This window comes from Pleurodeles waltl, chromosome 7 (assembly GCF_031143425.1).
Source record: "Pleurodeles waltl isolate 20211129_DDA chromosome 7, aPleWal1.hap1.20221129, whole genome shotgun sequence".
Taxonomy (NCBI): Eukaryota; Metazoa; Chordata; class Amphibia; order Caudata; family Salamandridae; genus Pleurodeles; species Pleurodeles waltl.
Genome location: NC_090446.1, coordinates 473,407,917 through 473,423,831, shown reverse-complemented (window position 1 = coordinate 473,423,831; position 15,915 = coordinate 473,407,917). Strand labels below are relative to the sequence as shown.

At 43.1% G+C, this 15,915-nt stretch overlaps 1 protein-coding gene across 1 annotated transcript in view; it reads right to left on the bottom strand.

Moving 5' to 3' along the window:
• The window catches only part of MAZ (MYC associated zinc finger protein), a 188,500-nt gene extending 176,271 nt beyond the window's left edge, over nucleotides 1-12,229 (bottom strand). The window contains exon 1 of the mRNA XM_069244089.1: nucleotides 11,289-12,229. Within this exon, the coding sequence (XP_069100190.1) occupies nucleotides 11,289-11,321 (33 nt within the window). The 5' untranslated portion in view covers nucleotides 11,322-12,229. The remainder of the gene's footprint in view (nucleotides 1-11,288) is intronic.
• Between the last annotated feature and the right edge of the window lie 3,686 nt (nucleotides 12,230-15,915).

Genomic DNA, 15,915 nt, shown 5'->3' with positions numbered 1-15,915 from the left:
TGACATACACCAGGCTGCAGAGGCACTTTCAAGTTTTACACAGCACAATGGGCAGCACTGGGCCAAATTAAGAGGCAGGGATCACCAATTTATGTGGCAAAAAAAGTCCAATTATGCATTTACACCTATTGCATTGCAAACGCTTGTTTCATTTTGGGACTTGTATTTTAAAAACTACTGATTGCCGTCAAATTGTTCTTGTGGTAAGTGCAACCCACATGAGTTACAGGTCAAACAACAAACGGGAAGCTGTTTTTTGGGGGGGAAATGGGGGAGATTGGGACTATAAATATTGGTCTCTAGGGAGAGAGGGGTCAGAAACATTATTTCTAACTTTCTATAATCCAAATGTCCTGTCACCAGAACCAGTCCCTGGAGCAAGGGTAATGAAGCAAGACTCTCAGCCTCATGTTAACAACAGATAAAGGTTGCAGCTTCCGAATCCAGATGATGCCCTTCCTTTGATCTTGTTTTCTCCTATGCAGCTTGTTTGTGGCAATACGGTGGCTCCTGGGTGACCGTAGTCAGTTGAGATGTCTATACACAGCCTTTAAGCCAGTGAGGCCTTGTGCAGGAACTGTTCATCTCCTAGTAAAGACAAATACGCTAGTCCCTCCTCAGATCACGACAACAAGGTGACTCTCCGGGTATCATAGACTTAGGCTAAACCTTTAAACAGAAGTGGAACCATGCATAACGTCCAAACTTGGCACAATAATCATTCTTCTGCATTAGAGGTTAGGTTTTTGCAGTGTCCAGCTGACGAAGAGCTAACAGACTGCTGCTCAAGGGTTTTAGTCCTTAAGCCACTCTGTTTTTCCAGGCAGATTTGAAGGACAAAAAGAGGATCTGCAACATTCAAACATTTGTAGGCACCTCTAATTTCAAAGGAGCATCTGGAACAGTTGCTGGTCAGATGGCACAAGCCCAGACGTCCCCCAAGCCAGTCCAGTTCTGACAGGATCTTAAACATGATACTTATTGGGCGCATACTCAAGCCTCTTCTCCTGTTGCATGAGTTGACCACAACTGAGGAGATGGATGAGTTTCACCAACGACTGGCAAAATCTCTTCTTGTCAAAATGAAATGGCTGGTAACACACACACAAAATACAGGTCTGAAACATAGTAGAGGCAAGACACTTGTGGGGACTGGATGGAGCAGTACTCTCCGGAGCTGGTAAGCAATATCTTAAGAGGTGAACAGTTAAAAAGACATTTGCACCTGAACTACAAGCATGCTGGCAGAACAGATAGCAACACTTGAGTCTACTTTTAATGGGTCGCCCTCCCACTTCATTCAGAAAACGGGTAGACTTTCAGTCACTGCATCCTTCAGATTTTGTGACTTTAAGAGGGCCTCCGGTCACAGAGGAAGGCCATCACAATTAAAGCTTAGCTTTTTAGCACTGAAGTACAGCTCTAAAAATCGACAAGAAAACCAACATGATTCACTTCTAAAGGGCTTGCACAATTGTTAAGCTCAATGGAACACAGGAAGTTAAGGTCAGGACGGTGCAGCTTTCACAGCCGTGAGGGGACTTTTGCCCCAAATGCAGGCTCCACGAGGTGCTATCAAGTTCCATATCTGTCTTCAAGCTCGAGGAACTGGACTTGCGTTGCTGCTGATCTGGAAAAAGAAGCTTCCGATCTCGGATTGGACTGATCCTAAGTAGCATGTCTGTTAGTACTACACGGTCTAAAATAATAATTTACAACATTCTAAGCCTATGCAATAAATGCATTGCTCAAGAAACCATACCTAGGTCATTAAATCCCAAACAGTACGTATACCATTACCACTGCAAATTTTATAAGTAAACCAATTAATGAACCAGTGGGGTTTGCACTGTCAATGCTGCACTGAGACTAACACTTTGTCTACTGGTAGTGACAGCTGTATTCCAAGGACTCTCTGAATGATCAGTGGCGTGTAACACAGATTGACCATGAGATGCCTGTCAACCAGCAGGAGACCTGTGTAGGCAGTATGTTCTTTGAATTCTACTTGTACATGAAGCTGTAAAATCTAAGTAGCAATCAACTTGCCTAACCCTCTTATCTTCATCTCTTTGAACTATCTCTTCTTAGCCAAAACAAAGATCCAGAAAACTACAGTTTTGCAAGAAAATTAAAAAACCTTGCCTAGGATATGCAACTAAAATAAGGAATTCTGTGTCAATGTGGTCTTCCCTTCAGATTATATAACAAAATATTAATCATATAACATATTGACCACATCCTCCCAGCAAGCTTCTCCAAATGACCGCCAAAATGATCACACTACTTCCTTATGTAGTAACAATGTGCACTTACACAACTAACTTTCCACACAAGATTTCCGAAAACAAATATTTATAATCAGTGCTTGGCGGTCTCTTTTAGCGGACACTCGGCTACATGTAGAAACTGTTTTCAACTGTGGTCATTCATGCCTCAAACCAGCCTCACAATTGTTTAATTCACATTTAATTTCTCTCACCATATGATTTGAACTCTTCTTAACCTTTTACTGTAGTATCAGTCATCGTCCTCTAATCACTGACAAACTATTATTTTGCACCCATTTAAATGCTTTGTTATAATAAAATATTTTCAAAGGGTCTTGACAAAGATGCTGTGAAAGTTAGATAAAAACATACTTAATTTCTACTCTTGCATAACTGTAATGCCCAAGGACCCATAGTAGGCAACTTTCAAATAACCTCATTATGACTGAAATTTGTATAAACTGACCCCGTCTAGCAATGTGTTGACCAATCCTAGGAGCCTAAGCCAATTACTAGCACTCCTCTCCATCTGCAACTAAACAATCTTCTGTTTGTCTGTAAATGTATACTATTAATTGCATTATTTCTGCTTTTTTCAAAGCCTTTCCTTTTTAAATCTTTGCATATAAATGTACTACTAAACTTTTTAAAGGGTGTGATTTTTTGAATTTATTATGGAGTAAAGTTAAGCTGGTCAACCTTTCTTCACACAGGGGTTTTAATAAAAATAAAAAAAATAAAACTGTATGTATACATTATGACATATTTCTACCCACAGATTCCTCACATTTTAAATAGGCCAAGTGTCAGACCGAATTCAGAAACTTTTCAATAGCTCTCCACGCCAGTAGGGGGCGCTGGCTACACTTCAGTGCCAGATGAGACATCCTCTTGGCGTTATTGGAGCCACAAAGCTCCTCTCATCAGTATATTGATGGTAGTTCTTTTTTCTGTGCCATCAATGCGAACCCAGAGCTTGAAACTCCTCAAAAGATAGTCAACATTATCAACACAAAACATTTTCTCAGACCATTTACCAGGAGCAAAACTTGTAATAATATCACTCCTTAAATTATCAGGGTTTAAACTGTGTAGGAGCTGTGGTAGACAGATGTCCATTACAGACCCACAGGAAATTTGCGTATGGTGCTTGCAGGATCATAATGTAAAGGCCTGCACCAAAAGATCATTATTGAGAGGGAGGCGATGTGTTTATGGCCCGAGCAAGGAATTAACGTTGAGGAAGACATAAACCCAGGGCGAGGTCGAAGACATCAGAGTCACTGCTGCTTGCGTCATCTCAAAAGAGACACAAAAAAAAAAACAAAAAAAAAAAGACGTTGCTGACCTGAACAACACAACTCCAAAAGTAAGTCACTGAGACCCCTCATCCCCACATCGAAACCAGAACAACTAGAGGATACCAAGGAGGAACCATCTCTTGCTGTTCCCTCAGACCTGGTGTAGGTCCTGGGCACACTAGTGGCTGCAGCACCAACCCCAAGGCCTTTGACTGATCAACTTTGCCTATAGTTCCCCACTCCTGGGACACGTCCAGCAATGTTTCTGAACGCGCTGTACAACATGTTCTCAACAAACATGGTCCGCTTTGGAGCGCAAACTAGTCCCATGGGTCCAGTGGGATATGATTTCGAGCTCTGCAACACCGTAACTACCACTTCCCTTCCCCACTTGCTGTTGGTAACCTGGGCTACTACCACGAACACACAATACACCACTGCATACTACATCACAAACAACTGAGCCCTTCTTTCCTGTTAATGCAGCCCTCACACAGCCCATCCAGGCAAGTTGAAAGGAACCCATTTCCAACACTGCAATCCACAGACTGATTGCAAGACCCTACAGATAGAATACTGGAGACCCAGCTTTCCTTTTGTCTCACCAGTCACTGGAAAGGCAGGTGGCACAGGAATCTTACTCCTCAAAACTCTCACCAGGCAACCTCTCTATTAGCCCGTGAGATAGGGAATACAAGAAGATGACGCAATATGCAAAGAAAGTCCTCTCAATGGGTTGCATGGCCTTCAAGTTATTAAACGCCACTTACCTCCTGAGAAGCTATGTAAACACTCTCTTGGACATGACACAGATCGGTCTGCCCAATCTAGCAGATGATCCACAATCCCACTTTTTGGAGCTAATAGGAGATGGACAGACAGGTTTCTCCACCTTTATTTCCTTCCTCATCAACACTAAAGCCAGACCATCAATAAGTCCTGAAACAGGAAGTGGAGATGTTACACTCAAAAAGATGCAGTGGGGTTGGTACCAAGGCAAAAACAGGGCTAGGAGTGCTACTCCTGGTACTTCCTGGTCCCCTAAAAGGACAGTGGTGTTTATCAGATCCTAGACCTCAGGGTTCTGAACTGGTTCCTTGAAAAGGAAAAGTTGAAAAAATCCTGGTCCTAGTTCAGGTTTTGCTTTCACTGGAAAGTAAAGACTGGATGGTTTCTGTCGACCTGCAGAACGCCTACTTCCGCATTCCAATCCTGAGGTCGCACAGGAAGTACCTTTGCTTTACTCAAGGGTCCGAACACTACCAGTTTGCAGTTCTTCACTTAAGTCTCATTTCAGCACATAACGTATTTATGACAGTAGGGGGTAACAGCTCATCACAGGCAGGAATCCCGGTATTCCCTTACCTTGGCGACTGGCTTTTCACAGTAAGCTCTGCAGAGATGTTTTTGCACCACCTGAAGAATATGGCCACGTTGCTATTCTAGCTGGGTTTTTCCATCAACAAGTCAATTTCTCAATTGGTGCCCTCTCAGTACATCTTGTTCAAAGAGCCATCCTTAACACCATAAAGTCAAGCTTTTTCCCTCCACTGGATTCAGGACATTGAGGCTATGATTCAATATTTCTGAATGGAGTGCTTGTTCCAGTCCTGACAATCTTATGCCTGTGATGTCTGCTAGCTTCCTACATTCTGTTTCGTCACTCAAACAAGATGGCACATGAGAGACCTCCATTGGTGCCTCACAGACAGTGTGCTTCCAACACAACAGAAACCCATCATGATCTCCAGGGACACTGCAATTTGCAGTGGTGGGTTGTGGAACACAGTATGTCTCAAGACAAGTCCCACAAGTGCTGACAGCAGTTATCATGGATGCCTCCATCAACGGGTGGGGTACTCATCTGGAGGCACTGAAGATCAGAGGCCTTTGGTTTTGGAGAAGCAGATGTTTCACACAAATCTGCTGGATTACAGGTGATCCGGCTGGCTTTCAAGGCCTCCTCCTTTCCCTTCACAGCCAATCTTTCCAGATTTCAACAAATATGACCACTATGCAGTACATCAACAAGCAACAGGAAGAAGGGTCACACAGTCTCTGCAGGGAAGCTCTACGACTCTGGGCTCAGGACAATCACATTTGGATGGTATCCAACCACCTAGTCGGAATACTGAATGTGTGAGCAGACAGTCTCAGTTGGCATCCTCTTGCCAATCACAAGTGATGCCTAAAACCAGAAGTAGTCCAACATACCTTCCACAACTGGGGAACTCCTCCTGTGGACTTCTTTGACACTCATAAGAACTCTCCCTGTCTGAAATTCTGTGCCCTGAAGTATCCATTGCAGGAGGGCGTTGGAGGATATGTTTAGTTTCTGGTGAACCTCTATGATTCACTATGCACACCATACTATACCCTGGATTCCTCAGGTGTAGTGGAAAATTCCCTGTAACGTGGCTCAAGTAATTCTGATAGCCCTGGACTGGCCACGAAGGATGTGGTATGGAGACCTTGTGCACCTGTCCCAGTGCTCCCTGCTCTGCCTCCCTCATTGGGAAGTTTTCTCCTCGCTGTCACAAAGCCAGGTTTTGTACCCCAACCTCCAGAACCTTCATTTTCATGCCTGGAGATTGAGTGGTGGACGTCATCTTGTGTGCCCTAAGACACTCCACCTAAGCGGTGTACAGGGGTGTGTGCATAACTCAGTAGAACCCCTTCAGGCCCACCTATCTGACATGCTGCTTTTGCCCTATCACTAGTTCAGCAAGGGTGAGTAGTGTGCACAATCAAAGACTACATATTGCCTCCGTCAGTCTTTCTCTACCTCCATGATCAGATGTACCTTTTCAAATCACTCACTGTCATGAGGTTTTTGAAAGGTTTCACAAACCAATTTGATACGCCACCATATGTGATGTCTCAATAGAACCTGAATCTTGTTCTCACAATTTTAAGGTGCTCGCCGTTTGAGCCAGTGCACAACTGCCCTTTGTGATTGCTTAGCTTTAAAACTGTTCTTCTCACTGCAATCAGGTCAGCGAGATGTACGAGTGAGTTGCAGGCACTGAGTGTAAAGCCTCCCTTCACTTCCTTCACAACATAAAATTATGCTACATTTTATGTGACCGTCACATACTCAGAAATTTCATGTGGCTAGACACAGAGTGAGAAGGTGGTTTGGGGGTTACATCCAACAAGCCCTGTTAAGATTGAAAAAGAGGTGCAGGCATATTGGAGCACCTTGCAATTTGGTATTATTTTGTCATGCATATCAAGTTATTATATTGAACTAGTGATGGTTGAGGGGTGGCTGTATCTAACAAAGTATTGGTTACTTACCCAAGTTCAGCACACATTTCCCTTGGAACATAAGCCAAAAATAAAGATGGATTTCATAAACTGGATGGGAAATACAGCTCTCAAACACTAATGATGGCTCACATAAAGGAACCTGATGCACTCATATCAGTACACTGCTTTGTCAGGGGGTATTGAGTATTTCACAATCAGGGTAACTAACCTTTTCTGTAACAAGAGCTACTTATGTTCAATGACAGTAATCTCAAACAACTATTAGTGATGTAGGGGTGACAAGCCAATCCAAGATAGATTGTCAACAGTGACCACATGAGTGCTCTGGGCATGGTTGCCAGCCGTAACAGTAAAACAAGATTTGGCAAATCCAATAAATCTCACCTACGTAAGAGTTATAGGCTTTGCTAATGTGTTTAGCCACGTTGTTCAACGGTGTGGCTGCTGTTCAGCATGGGTAAAGGTTAGTGGCATAGAGGAGAATGGCATGGAGTGTCGCAGAGTGGAATGGCGAAGAGCGGAGCAGAGTGAAGTGGCATACATTGGAGTGCCACAGAGTAGAGAGGGTTGGTGTAGAGTGCATTGGCGTAGAGGGTTGCAGAGTATAGAGGCATTGAATTCATTATCGTACAATGCAGTGGTGTAGATTAGGCTGGTGCATAGTAGAGTGCAGTGGTGCAGAATAGAGTGAAGCAGGGTAGAGTACAATGGCGCAGAGTGCAGCGGCATAATGGGTGCAGAGTGGAGTGGTGTAGAGTTGAGCGATGCAGAGGGCAGTGCGCAGAGTAGAGCCAAGTGGCATGGAGTGCAGTGGTGCAGAGTAGAGTAGCATAGAGTGGTGCAGAGTAGCATATAGAGACAGTGCGGTGGTGTAGAGTGGAAAAGTACAGAGTATGGTGGCGGAAAGTTCAGTGGCAGAGTGGAGAGTTAGAGAGCAGTAGTGAAGAGAGGAGTAGAGTGGCGCAGAGAGCAGTGGTATGAGTACAGTGATGCAGAGCAGAGTGCAGTGATGTGGAGTGCAGTTGTGTATAGTGCAAAGGTGTAGAGCACATTGGTTGAGAGAGTGGTACAGAGTGCATTATCATAGAGTGGAGTGGCGCAGGTTGGAGTAGAGTGACAAAGTGTAGTGGCATAGAGTAGATTGTTTCAGAGTAGAGTGAAGTGGCGCAGAGAGAAGTGGCACAGTGTAGAGTGCAGTTGCGTATAGTGGCATATCGTGCAATGGCACAGAGTAAAGTGGTGTAGGGTGCAGGGTATATTAGAGTGGCTTACAGTGGACTGGTGTTGAGTTCAGGGCCATAGAGTTGAATGTTACAGAGCAAAGTGCAACTGGCGTAGAGTATACTGGCCTAGAGTGCAGTGGTGCAGAGTGGCGAAGAATGGAGTTGTGCAGAGAAAATAAGTGTGGCATAGAATAGAGTGGTGTAGACTGCAGTGGCCAAAAGTACATTGGCGAAGAGTGCACTGGCCCTGAGCAGAGTAATACAGGGTAGAGTAGAGAGGCGTGGAGTGGTGCAGAGTGCCGTGGCACAGAGTGGAGTATTCATGGTGTGGTACCACACTGCCATTACATACAATATATTTACAATTGAAATAACCATTACATTTGCACAGACATACTGTCTTTTAATAAAACTATACAGTGTACAGACACAAATGTGTGGAAACTGCCTCACCTAGTTTGATGTATCGTTTTGATCATATTAAAGTGTTTGTTTCCAACACACTTCAGAAATAACAAAAAATGTGCTTCATTTGTGCATTCATAATTCTGATATATTCTGAAATACTTACACAGTTCATTTAAATGTTGGGTGCTGGGGGAAAAAAAAAAAAAAAAAAAAAACTCTTTCCCACCCCCGGTATCCAACAAGATTTTCACATAAATCCTCTCACTATGAAGTCAGAGAAAGAAAAGTAAACAAGCGCTTTTGTAACACGCCTGACATTTGGTGTTGGTCTTTGAATGCACAGCAAATGTGACAACACAAAAATAAGAATTAAAGGCCTGTTAATAGAAAGTGAGTGGTGGAAGGATACAGAAATCACAATTTAGTCAACAGGAGGGACAAAATCCACCTGGAAAGCCTTAAGGAAATAAAGCCAGCAAATGGAAAGTCAACCACAAAACCAATGGTACTCAACGAGCGGAATGCCTTCCCTGGTCAACTTTTGACAGTAACCAAGACATCTTTAGCAAACCAGACAGCTGCACTGTTTGGTAGGCTGCAACTTAAACACTATCAATTTGGAATGCACCTACATGGGTAACAAGCCTTTGCTGGAGCCCGAATGGCACCAAGATAATAAATAATGCAATAAATCTCTCCAATTCAATTAGCTTTAAATACATTTTGAGAACTCAACTGTTTTCCTGCAAACATCAGCTTTTGCGTTCTGAAAATGCACACATTTTAATCTTGAATATATGCTTTTAAATTTTGCTTTATATATAATATTTTAAGTGACCAAGCTGAAATGTCTGTATTAGTAGGCTGGGCTGCACACAGGAGAGCTACTCACAGGGAGCTGGAGAGCTGCTCGTTAAAGATGCCTGTAGCTGCTACAAACGGCATAGCTACTTTCCTTAACCACCGAGAAAGTAGTTTAGGCCTCGAAATGAGTAGGAAAGCAGTATACAAATACTAATAAAAAACAAAAAGCCTGGAAAAGAGTGGGGCCTCAGAGGCAACCGTATCAATTGCCTGCCACACCCAATTGTACTCATAAAAAAGTGGATACCTCAGACACCTTGAAGCATAAGACAAACATTTGGATGGGAGCTAACACTAATTTGGTACATTGTATGTGCAGGACAATAAGTAAGCACAAACCACGTTGTTGCCCTTGGGTTACCTTAGACAGTGCTTTAAAAGGGCCGTTACTATCCGGTACTGAGTACCGGCACTTTTTTTTATTTTGCGAGGGAGAGTACCTGCGCTTCTCAAGCAAAACGTAATACTTTTCATTGGAGAGTACCGGCACTTCTCACCAACATGCAGGTACTCTGATACAGAGTACCGGCACTTCTATTTTTTCCATTTCAAGCACTGTTTACAGATTAATTTGGAATAAACATGCAAAGTTGGCCAGCCACAGGGATGGCAAGATGTAGCACCTCATATACAACGCATTTTTTGTGTAATGCAAACCCATGGCAGGCCCGGGACAAATGAATTAACTCCTCCAAAAAAGAAAAATTAAAGACAGTTAAGGATACATTCCACATACAAAGAGTGCGGGGGGGGGGGGGATTATTATATACCACGCTCGCTAAGGAAAGGTAAACGGAGGTGCACACACAAGAAGGGCACAGAGCGCAATAGCTACAGCCCCACTAATAAAACACAAATGACTGATTCTGAACTGTATTTAAGGTACATGCCTGCAGGGGTGATTTCTCACTAAGTGGAGACCGGGCGGTGAGACGCGCTTCTTGCAAACATTACATTTAACTGCTTTCACAGACTCAGGAGGGTGTGGTGGGGTCGTGGACACAATACACATCGCTCAAGAGATAAATACAGTGTAATCCGTAACTGAAGATATTACACTTCAAGATACAGGCACCGATAAAAGCAAATACAGGTAACATTTACATACAACAAAGAAAAACACTGAGTACAAAAAAAGATGGACACGAACGTCACTTAATTAACACAACGCCCCTCAAAACATACATTGTTTAGATCTTTATATCTGATACAAAGAACGCACGGGTAAGCCCTTCGTCGACCGTTGCGGGCGGTGTGTAAGGACACAGGAACACCCTATGCCGGGGGGAGAACTGGGTGCAACACTGCAGCAGAACTACACAACTGCAACTGTTGTTTTTAAATACCTGGTCAACTATGACCACTTTACGACCCCAAAGAAGGTTGTTGAAGCCTGGAGGGCTGCCTGCAAGCACAGTCTCTGCTAGAACATAGAGGTGCAAATTCGAACGGGACACACACGACACGACGTTATAGTCGATGCAATGCGATTTTAGACATATCAGGGCATTGTCAGAGGGAGCTCCATTAGTCTACGGCACCAACTGATAGGGGCAAATGTTGCTCCCACCCCCGTCGCGTGCTCGACACAGTAGCACTGTCCCTCATTCGGCACCCCACTCCCCCTGCTCCTGTGCTGGGTTCCCCTCCCGAGCAGGAGAGGCGCATGGGGTGGGTATGGGGAGAGGCAGGGAGGGGAGGGAGAGGAGGAAAGCCAGGAAGGGAGGGGGTAGAAAGGGATGGAGGGCCCTCTCCACCAGCTCACCACAGGCCTCTCCTTCCTCCTCCCTCCCTCTCCTGCACCTCTTCCTCCCTTAACAGCACACACTGCAACATTTACCCTCGCAAGCACTCCCTCTCCTCTACCAGCAAAAACCAACAGCCCCTATTTATTGCTCTCGTCCTTCTTCCTTCCCACCCTTTTAAATATTTTTTTTATTTTGTATTACCTGGAATATGAAGCTGCTCCAGTTTGCATCCATGGCTCCAAATATATATTTATATATTTTTCCCTCCTCTCCCCCTGGTCCAAGAAGGGAGAAAAAAAAAGAAAAAAAAATCCCCCACTTCTCCTCCCTCCCCCTTTTCCCTCCTTCTACAGAGTAGCTTTGAGTGCCCCCTAATGGTGGCTGGTGCAGAGGGGGAGGGGATTTGCACAAAAAATAGATTACAGTCTTTGATCACGGTAAGAATGACTGCGCATTTAAGGATGACAGCAGCCGATGGGCTGTTTCGCAAACCACTGCATCACTGAAATGTTATTTTATTTTCACCGTTTAATTTTTTGGGAAGACCGAACATGGCTGCTGAACCCTGAGCCCCCAGCTCAAAAAAATCCAGGCTGTACCATTAAATAATGTGCAAAAAAAACCAGCAGAATATTACAAGCTATGCCTCATTTCAATGCATGGGTTTAAAAGGCAGGAATAATTAAAGTACGCAACCATTGATCCTGGTGCATGGTGAAATGATGCACCTTGTAGTGGTTTGTTCAGAAACCCGTGTCAGTGGTCCCTGCTGCCTCCCCCTCCTTCTGCCCAAAGCTGTCGCAGCCATTGTTTGCAGCAGCACAAGAGGCGTACAACGGCATTCTTCCATTAAAAATCTACATCTTATGCTGAAGGAAAGTCAAAGGATTTTTATGGAAACTTAAATCCAAAAATATACAGACTGGCGGGGATATAATTGACGATTTGATAAAGTTGTTGTTCTTCTTTGCCATAAAACCGCTGCAGGTTGCCTTAAAGGGAAGGCTGATTTCGTCATATCAACCATGGTCATTGACAGAGGGCTACAGGTTGTGGGCAGTTTAGAATGGGTGCAGTACATACCCACCATCAATGACTTTTATGGATTTGTTTCTCATAGAAAAGCGCCCCCAATAGCGAAGGAGGTTTTTCTTGCCGTTATGAAGATATCTAAAGTAAATGAAACAAAAACATTACCACTGGCTGCCTTTTCAGTTATTTTTGGTGGCCATCTTGAATGAGTATTTCCTCTTCCAACTGAAGTAAGATTAACAACGGGACTAGTATAGCAATACAGTCTTTGCTGGGAGTGCGAGCTGGTGGGTGTCATTAAGTGCATTGAAACGAGTAAAACAATAATTTAACAAAGTTTCACGTGGTCAATCTTTCAGTCAAAGGATTCAAATATTAATTCCAATTGAACAGTAACCACCGAGAATTGCCTATTTACCTCTTATTATTTCATGCCAGTTTTACTATCTAACCAATTAATTTCTTTTTGCTCTGCAGCATCTTTTACATATGTGATAGTTCACGCTAATTACCCTATATTTTGATTCATTATAGACGAGTACTGGGTTTGTTTAAACCGCGCATGCTTGACAGTGGAATTCGCCCGATGCAAAATGGCGGCTGGATAATGTATTTAAAGCTTGCGGGTGGCAATATTTGGCCGACAAATATTGTTGAAATTAAAGGTGGAATACATCGTTCTGGTGAGAGACAAATGAGGAGCGGGCGCCTGTTGCAGAGAGGAGTGGTAATGGCTGCTATGGGGGCAGGGTGAGCTGCAAAGCGGGCTATTGGCAACAAACACCGACTGCAGAGATGTGACATCAACGTCATTCTACGGAACACATGAAGAATAATAGGGGTTCGAAGATAGGCAGGATGATTTAGGTTGAAAGTAAATGGTAACACTATACGATGTGAACTATAGATCTTGCCACAATATATAACAGTATTGATCATCCACACGGTTTAAAAATATGTGTACTTTATTTGTGTAGAAGGGCTGCAGTGAACTTTGATCGCACACAAATTATCTTAGGTATGTTGGAATTGTGTTTAAAACGTAATATTTTCTTGTTCCAAATATGTGCTCCAAACAGGTGACTAGGATGGTCATGAAGTTCGAATTGCTTCCCCACAGCCATGCTTATTTACACACGGGCTGGTGGGAGGAGCAGGAGCTGTGGGGTGAAGATATGCAGCAACTTACATAACTTTTAAAATGTTGGCTGAGTTTCATAGGGTTAACAGCTGGCCGGTTTTACTCTGGCACGGCGGCATTTTGATATCCCTCCCCGCTTGTATACAAATAAGAAAATTACCTAGAGTTATTTTCACCTTGTCAGTACGTATTTTAAACAGTAAATGTAAGAAAAAAATACCCTACCGCTGCCTTAATAACACATTACTTGTAATTAAAATAAACAAAGACGAAAAGGCCAAGTAAAAAAAAGTTGGTACAGACGATTTTAGATAACGTTCTACTGCCTGTATTTTTCTATAGGAAAGGTGGCAACCCACTTCATTGATATCATTTTCTTTGTATTGGGAGTTAGACGATTGAGAGACTAAATATGAATGATCTAACTTTCAAATTTGAACCTTCATTGAGTACAAGTGCTATTGATTTCGTAGATGTTACTATCAGGGTATTTAATGATATCCCTGGACGGCCTTCCTCTGTGAGTTGGAGGGTGGTCGATAGTGTGGGGGGGACAGGATGCGAGCTCGGGAGTCTGAAGGTGGTGGCCCCACCACTATGTAGGATGGCAAGGGGGCGCTTCATTGAACCGGATATCGCACAAGGCCACTTCACCTCTGTACCATGTTCTCCATTTGTATTTTCTGGTAGAGCTTTTTATGGTGGGAGGGTGGGGGTTGTTCTGGTTTTCATCATGACCGTTCTCCCAATGTGATAAGCTTGCCGTATTTAAATGCTAATAAAAATCTTCACTAAAAAAAGTTATTCAATGATATACTAACAACCAACAGTTATTCAGAAAATCTGCTGCAGGAACTAGTATCCTGCAAGCCTCTAGCCACCACCCACGACATTTAAAATGGAGTACCCCATATGAGGAATTGCAAAGAGCATGACGGAACTGCAATACACAATAAGCAATTGAGGGTGGAAAGAAAGAAATAACTGCCAGGTCTAGATAGCGTGGTTACCCCAATACGTTGCCATCATGTGCAATTAATAAAGTGGAAAACACAGGCAGAGAAAAAATATTATTGTACCAAAATTCTTAGTCACATATCTTACAAAACATGTTTAAGAAACATTCACAGATTTTAAAATTGGACAGGGTTGCTCGACAGACCTTAGCTGACCAACCACAGTGTACATATAAAAGGAGTATGTCCCAAAAAGCTCAAATAGTACATAGTTACTTACCTATCAAGGACAAACACAATACAATGGCTAACAAGGCAGAAACGCTTTTGGAAATGAAGTATGTTTAAGGCTCAGTGAAAACAACCACTATGTTAGAAAATACTGAATGCCATATAGAACTGTGGCTTAATGCATTAACACAGAGATCACATGTGAGACAAAATTCACTATATATGTAAGCAAGTGTCTCAGCTCAGTATGTGGGCTCCATAATGTGTCCAGTCATGAAAATGAATACTTGAATGTTTGCAAGTAATCAGAATTAATGATAACTCATTTCACATCTCTTTAGTCAAGAATACAATGCAAATTAAATTACATTTTTATATGTTTCCTCTTATAAGTTAGTATGTACTTTGTGCATACTAACTTATAAGAGGAAACATAAAAGGTCTATTTTTATTTTGAGATTATATATAAAGATGCAATGTAAATATTATTTCTCAAGTGCTAGACTGGACAATAAACAATATGTAGGAGGCTGGCCTGGTTTGTAGTGGGTACCACAAGTACTTACTCCTTATACCAGGTCCAGTTATTCCTTATTAATGAAATGTAGTCAGTGTCTAGAAGTCAGGCTGTCTAGAGGTAGCTGTAGGCAGAGCAGCCAAGGCTGAACTAGGAGACAGGCAAAGCTCTTGCAATACTATTGTAGTCACACAGTACTCACACACAAGAAAGACAATACTCAGTGTTACCAAAAATAAAGGTTCTTTATTTTAATGACACAATGCCAAATATATCTTAGAGGCTATACTCCCTTAGGAGGTAAGTATTATACATAAAATATACACTAGTAACCAAAATCAGGTAAGTACAACAGTCCTAAAATATTGCAAAACACCATAGGTTACAATGGGCCTAGAGGAAACACAAAACATATACTAAAATAGTGGAATGCAAATGTCGGTTTCCCACCTAGGCAAGAGGAGTATGTAGAGGAGCATTGGGAGTGTAGGAAAGCAGGAGTAAAGTACAGCAAGTTTCCTCAGAACACACTAGAAGTCGTGATAAAGAATAATGCTAAAACCAAGCAAGACTGCAAGACACCAACAAGGGATTCCTGGGCGTGAATACTTGTGGACAGAGGTCACCAAGAGCTGCTGAGGAGTCAAGGAAGAACAGGAGCCCCTGCTAACCCGGTTGAAGGTGCAAAAGTGGAACCTCCGGTTGGAAGAAAAAGTCAGAGATGCACCAAAGACAGCTGCGGGTTCCTGCTTGGTTCAAGAGATGTCCGACGATGAGTAGATGAATGCAGGCTGGTTTTCGTCGTTGGATTTCGCCAACAAGCCTTGGCTCACGCAAGAGATACGTTTAGTGGGAAAAGGCGCTGCCCGAGCCAAGGAGGGACCTGGGGGTCTCATCTCAGACTGAGGGGACAAAGGGGGCTCTCAGCACTTTAGAGAGCCCTCAGAAGAC